At 43.4% G+C, this 7113-nt stretch overlaps 1 protein-coding gene across 1 annotated transcript in view; it reads left to right on the plus strand.

The window, feature by feature from the left end:
- The window catches only part of LOC144773705 (uncharacterized), a 195689-nt gene extending 188889 nt beyond the window's left edge, over positions 1 to 6800 (plus strand). Inside the window, 1 exon segment of the mRNA XM_078658850.1 lies at positions 5630 to 6800. Within this exon segment, the coding sequence (XP_078514976.1) occupies positions 5630 to 6741 (1112 nt within the window). The 3' untranslated portion in view covers positions 6742 to 6800.
- The last annotated feature ends 313 nt before the right edge of the window (positions 6801 to 7113 follow it).

Genomic DNA, 7113 nt, shown 5'->3' on the forward strand with positions numbered 1-7113 from the left:
AACTCTGCAGAAGGCTACAATGATGGTGATTTTATTTTTTGTTTAGGTCTGCCTGCATACAGCTTTGGTTGTGTGCTGGAGCTGATTTTGGCACAACAAACACACTAGAAGAATGGTCTCTAGTAGTGATACTCAAAGTACGGCTTGGGGGCTGCTAGAGGCCCTCCTGATCTTCTCATGCGTTTTCCTGGTAAACCGCACTGGGATGCTGTTTACTTAAGAGATCACTAACGTCCAGAACGTTTTTTAATTAAACGGACAAGCGTTTATTTACAAGCTAACTGTAGTAAAAGAAAAGAAGAAAATAAGACATCCAGCATCACTTAACTTTAGGAACACACAACATTTTTTAAGACATCTTGCAAAAAACGTGTATAAAAAGGGCAAAGTCTCTTCAAAATTCAAAACAGTGTGTTTCATTAACATGGAGAGACGTTTCACTTTAGTACAACAGATTATATCAGTGCATTGAAAAGTATTTTTTTAAAGTGCCAGTTTTAAAAAATGAACATAGAAATACTCATGCCGCCTGCCACTCTTACAACAATGCCAATTGTGGGCTAAAGGCAGGTCAGTAGTCACATCTGCTTGGGTTTTTATTATACATGGGCAACATTCTACTTTATTAAATCAGACAGGAGAAGGTTATGTACAGTGCATATAATGAGCCCACAATATTTCACAGTGCTTTTAAATGTGATAATGAAGAAAAGGGAGGCAAATTGAAGTAAAACAATTGCCTTACGATTTGGTCAGTTGTGAAAGCCGTGATTGAGCGTAAGTGTTCCGGTTTTACGTTGTGCAATTCAATTTCAGTCCAATTCAATAATGAAGTTACTTCTTTTTTTACACTTGACTCTCCCAAAGTAGTAATAGCAAGTAGAGAAGACTTACCAAAAGGTTCGGTATAGAGATAGCGAATCAGATACTGAACAACACAGTATTGTCAAATGTATGACTCTGACTCTTCTAGTGACTTAATTTAGAGGGCAGTATGGAAAGAAACCCTCAAATAACTTTGATTCACTGACCACACCATGTACATGCTTCACTTCCCCTACACCCACTCAATACCTCACCCCAAAAGCCCCACAACCATCCTGCGGTCCACGGGCACACCACAGACCATACTTTGAGGCCCCTGGGAAAATGTTTGTGAGTACCCATGGTATAGAGAAAGGGGTCTTAGTATGGCCCCCTTTAGGCATTGGCTTGTCTGAGTGAGCACCCTTCAGGTATATCATTGCTAATGCAGCAGTACCATTTTGGTGATAGTTACATTTTTCATGTTTACATTGATGTTTGGCGTGGGAATGTGGTCATCTCTGGGTTCACTTGCTGCTTTTGTAGCTATGCTTCTCTCATTCTACACTAACCTGTGCAGTCCCAGAGCAAAAGGTCAGGCAATGCTTGTCTCACTGTGCACTATGCAGAGTAGCTTTAGATTTGGAGGGAAACTTTACACAAAAGCCGCCACCCTAATGTGAGTAGGCAGCGGAGAAGCTTGCGCAGAGATGGTTGTGCATGGCGCCGACACTCACCTTGTGGCAGGATCGGTTGCGCTAGCGGCTCCCGGTGTGCTGTGTGTGGATGAGCTCGTAATCGCTCTTAATGTGACATGGGGGTGGTGGGTGGGAGGACCATGCCAAGACTGAACCCAGAGCAATAGCAAGGGTCTTGAAAGGGTATCGGAGCTATGCTTTCTCCGGAGTTGAGTTGCAGCCTATGAATAAAGGCAGGAGATGAAAACCCTGCTAAAAAAAGCAAAGTTAACTATATCAACAGCAGAGGAGAGAAGATGTACAGAGTCACTTCTATTAACCACAGTAGAAAAAGGCAAAACTGTGAGTAGCCGAGTGCACAGGACTTGAATGTGATCCCAGCCAAATCCTAGAACGGGAGTGATATACTGAGAACACTGTGTCTAATTTGAACTGGCAAACCGAGAGAGCACTGTGACCTTTTCTTGTGGGAGTGGGCTGTGAGGGAGAAGCGCTTAATAGGGGGTGTGTGTCCTGGGTAAGATATTGGGAACATGTAGCGCTTGCCATAATAAAGGTGAATGCTTACCTGGCAACGGTATTACCTGTAAGAGTGCATAAATGCGCAAGCAAAGTTAGAAAACAAGTAATAGTAAGAAATAACAGGATAAGATATCACTCCGGTTACATAGTTATTAGATATGGCTAGTAGCGCAGCGCACAGTACTGATGGGCATGGAGCCCATGTAAGGAGTGTACTGGCCAAGATTGTATGGGCTTCAGTTTGAGAGCCAGGATGCGACTCAGTTCATAGTTGTTGTTTTTTTAATTGTCTTTATTACTTTTCAGGTATAACAAACAGACAACAGTAGCAAGCTGTTAAGGATTACATCACCATGCATGTCGTGAGATCAAATTAAAAAGAAAATAGCATCAGAAATAGCATTATTACAACATTTTGTAGGAGCAAAGTGTGTATAGAGGAAACATAGGTGGTAGTGTATCAATAGTACAAAAGAGGGGGGCTGGATTCTTAGCAGTAGAGCCATGTTCAAGGGTGCAAAGGTATTCACAGAAGGGCTGCCAAATATCCTCAGGCTGGGATGTGAGTTTTTGAAGAGGGCAGGCATTGGTCCTTGGGACCACTGCCTGCCCTTAAAAAATGATTTTGCATGCATTTGCAAAGGGGAAGGGGTCCCATATCGCTCCTCGGCAGATCGCCATCTTCAAGATGGTGTTGCTGCCACAATTTCTGTATCACCTGCAGAATTACCCATACAACATCCCACCCTCTTTCTTCTGCAAAGTTAATTCTCTCCTCCAAAGCGTACTATTAGGGGAGGGGGCAGTGTGTGCCCCTCCCTCCCGCCTGCAACCAAAGTGGTGCTTAATCTATGGAGAACAACCTTGAGACACCTGTGGTGGTACAACAGGCTGACAGAGCAGATGCCTTTGTGGGTGGGCACAGTCCTTGGGCAGGTGGCTAACTTGCAATGGTTTAAAAAATGGGACACCATAGGTATCTCAACACTGGTGGATGTGATGGAGGAGATGATCCTCAAGTCCTACCAGACAATGCAGGAGGGATTTAGGCTGCATCGCAGCCAATTCTTTCACTACTTGCAGCGTTGCCGTATCTATAAGATACAGTGTATTCCTGTGTTTCTCCCCTGCACCTGCGCACAAACAGCAGCCGTGCGCCAGCGCAGACACCCTTGTGTCATTTTGCAAGGGTGCCTGCGCTGAGGGGAGGATGGTTTTTATGCAGGAAGGGACACCTTCCTACACCAAACAACCATTAAAGGCATTTTCCTCTTTGCAGCACGAATAGAAAGAGGAAAAAACAAGGAGACATAAAGGTATTTCTCCTCGTTGTGCCTCCTCACGACTCTCCTGGGGAGGCAAAGGATTCTGACGCATTCCCAGGTTTGCAAAATGTTGTAAATGTGGGAATGCATCAAGTTCCATGGATGTTGCGTGGGAACATTCATAGCAACAGCCATGGAACGCCCCTTTCACGCAGAGTTTTGCGTGGAAAGGAAACATATTTGCAAGGCCATGGAAAGTCACGCAGGGTGACTTTACATGGCCTTGTAAATATGGGGAAGCCTGTTGTGCTGCTGGTGTGTCAATAAAAGTTACGCACCGGCGGCGCAATGGGATTGTAAATAAGCCCCTTGTTTACATTTCCTAAGCCAGCTTGCCTATTGAAAGACCAGCCTCATCAATCCCTCACGCTGATGAGCTATAACAATGTTTTTTTTGTTTTACAAAATGTACTCCTTCAGATAGAACTTAACACTTCCTGTCTGTAAAAAAATGTGGCTCATCTTTAGATTCCTGCCCAATTCAGGGTCTTCATCCAGTATGCAATGGATTTGCACCTGAGCTGGTTAACATCTGCAATACATCTCTTAGTTCTGTATCTGTTCCCTCCTCTCTTTAAAAAAGAAGTCTGTGGATTCAACTGTGCATAGTTACTGCCACTCTCTTAAATTCAAAAGACAAATTTCATTTTTTTTAAAAACACAGTTAGTTGCACTTTGTAAGGTACGCCTCAGTGTAACAAAAGAAACAAAAAAAATCATAGAATAGAACCACGAAAACAAGGCGCGCCGTTGACAATCCTCCCTTTGACCTGCCACCCTTCTCTGCTCATCAGGCCAACATATATGATGATTCTCTGGCCCAGGCCCATCCGCCTCACCATCCCTTACCGTGTGTACTTGTGAATTTCCGACTCCAAGAGATCTGCCCTGGTAGGTCAATTCCTCAGTATCGTGCTCAGTCTTCCCATATCTTTATACTTCTGGGGGCACTCTCTGGCCTCATATACTGGTCAATCCATGTTCATACAATAATCAAGCCCACTCTTCTACTCACCGATCATCTGGGGCCTCACCTATCTCCACTTATGCATGATATCTCATAGGGTCACTGTAAGCCCCAGCCAAAGTAGGGTTAACCTGTGCCTTGTCACATCTAACTTAGGGTTTACATGTAATAAAACCAATTTGTGGTCTTGTGGTTTTGTCCACCCCGTACCTTCTCCAGACCAGACAGCGCTTGTGTCCAGTACCATGATACACATGGGCAACTCCAAGTTGTATGTAGGAGGTCACCACAGTGTTCCCCACACCTGAGACAGGCCTGAGAGGCAATCACCCCCATCTTCCTCAGTCTGCCTGGTAATATAAACCCTATATAGCAGCATCAGCTGTTTAAGGAGTACTCGGGGTGGGGTCGCTGCATATCTTGGGGCTGCCCTAGTCTCTGCCCACTCCTCATCAGTGATCGATCCCTGGTCATGCTTCCAGGCAGCGCTCAGTGAGGTGGACGAGTCTCCAGTATTGTTGATTATTTTTCAACCGATCTGTGTCACTTATGTTCTTCCAATTCCCCCAGGAGCAACTTTGCCTCAAGCGGTTTAAACTCTGGGAGAGACTCCAACCCAGAAATATAAGGGGACAAGGCGTGCCTGAGCACATTCCTGCCCTTTTATTTTGACGCATGGCAGCTCAGCAGGAAGGCTTGCTGCATTGCCATGCGTGAAAATATTGTAAATGATGCCCTGAGTTGTGATTTTCCATGAAAGATGACAGCTGTTAAGATGGAACATTAAGAAGGTGTGCATGCATTGCAGGCAATAGGAAAGATTTCAATTGGGGAGGCCTTAACAGATACAAATACATTCAGCAAAAAAATACCTCCAAGTTTATCCTGTATTTTTGTATTGCTTCAGAGCTGTTTAAGTAATTTATCTGCTGGGTTGACGGCGTACCTCAGGCTCTTTCTAGAGTTTTACAGTTACTTTTGCATGTAGCCAAGTCAGTGGAAACCCAAAGGTGCAGAGAATGTCTGATAAGGATGGTGTGGTTTACCTCTCTTGAATTGCTGGGTGCATTGAACATACTGCCCTTGCATATCACTGGTCTCTGTGATATTAATTGTTGCACTGAATATTTCTGGTCCGTTACTGTATCTTCATGGATTCTTCTATTGCAGGCCTGTGCAGAGGTACCTTGTATTAAAGAAATTTACATTTGCCTGCCAAGAGACAACTTGTGACATTATTATAGTATTGCAATTATTTATTTTTTCGAACTGATACCCCCTATATGACTTTCAAACTTCTGTTCAATCTACAGCACATCAATCAGAGACAGCAAGTAAGAATGAGAATGATATCCGCACATGCTCACCGAAGAAAAAGCTAAGAATCCACAAAAATAAGACAAACCTCACCTGCGCTGAGTGTGGGAAGACATTTACTACGATGTTGTGTTTTCTAAATCACCAAAAGTTGCATGCAGGAGGGAGTCCCTTTCACTGCACTGTCTGTAAGAAGAGCTTCCCTGGAAAGACACATCTTTTACTTCACCAAAGAACACACACTGTGACAAGGTCTTTTCAGTGTATGGAGTGTGAAAAGAGCTTTATTCGAAAGGGCGATCTTCTAAAGCATCAAAGAACACATACAGGAGAGAGACCCTTCCACTGCACTGAGTGTGAGAAGAGTTTTATTCAGAAGGGAGATCTTGTCAATCATGAAAGAAAACACACAGGGGCAAGGCCCTTTCACTGCACAGAGTGTGAGAAGACCTTTAATCAGAAGCAACATCTTGTAAATCACCAAAGAACACACACTGGGGAGAGACCCTATCACTGCACTGAGTGTGAGAAGAGCTTCACTCACCGGCAAAACCTACTAACTCATCTGAGAATCCACACTGGGGCAAAGCCTTTTCACTGCACTGAGTGTGAGAAGAGCTTTAATCGGAGGCAAAATCTTCTGAAGCATCAAAGAATCCACACAGGGATGAAACCATTCCACTGCACCGAGTGTGAGAAGACCTTTATTCAAAAGAGTGATCTTCTATATCACCAAAGAACACACACAGGAGTGAGGCCCTTTCATTGTACAGTATGTGAAAAAAGATTTACTCGAAAGATAAATCTTCTGACTCACCAACGAATCCACACAGGGGTGAGGCCCTTTCCGTGCCCTGAATGTGATAAGAGCTTTACTCGAAAGCAACATCTTGTGAAGCATCAAACAACTCATATAGGAGTGAGGCCCATTTACTGCACAGAGTGTGATATGAGCTTTATTCAAAAGAGGGACTTTATACATCACAATAGATCACACAAGGGAGAGACACTCTTTCGATGCAGTGAGTGCGATAATATCTTTACGCAAAAGAGAAGTCTTATGAAGCACCAGAAAATCCACTATAAAATTGAAACTATAATTTCATGAAATGTGAGATGTGCATTCCTTAAGTATTAAAAGTCACAAAATGTTATGAAGAGAACAGAGGCCCTTTTTACTACAGCGAGAACTGGGAAAGGCTTCGCTTAAAGTCTTCTAATGCATTAATCCACAGAGGGATGAGGCCTTTCACTGTACCGAAAGTGAGGAATATTTCTGTCAAAATATAAAACTCGAACACTAAAGAAAAAATAGATTGAGGCCATATAAATGCCCTTGGTGTAAAGAGATTTCATAAAAAAGTAAAACCTTCAAGTTCACAGAAAATAACTCTCATGAAGTAAGTCATTTTCAGTGCACCCAGAGGAAGAGCCGCATTTGCCATGAATGTTAATGACCATTAAAGAATAAAGGTCCAAC

Source organism: Lissotriton helveticus, chromosome 8, assembly GCF_964261635.1.
Source record: "Lissotriton helveticus chromosome 8, aLisHel1.1, whole genome shotgun sequence".
Lineage (NCBI taxonomy): Eukaryota > Metazoa > Chordata > Amphibia > Caudata > Salamandridae > Lissotriton > Lissotriton helveticus.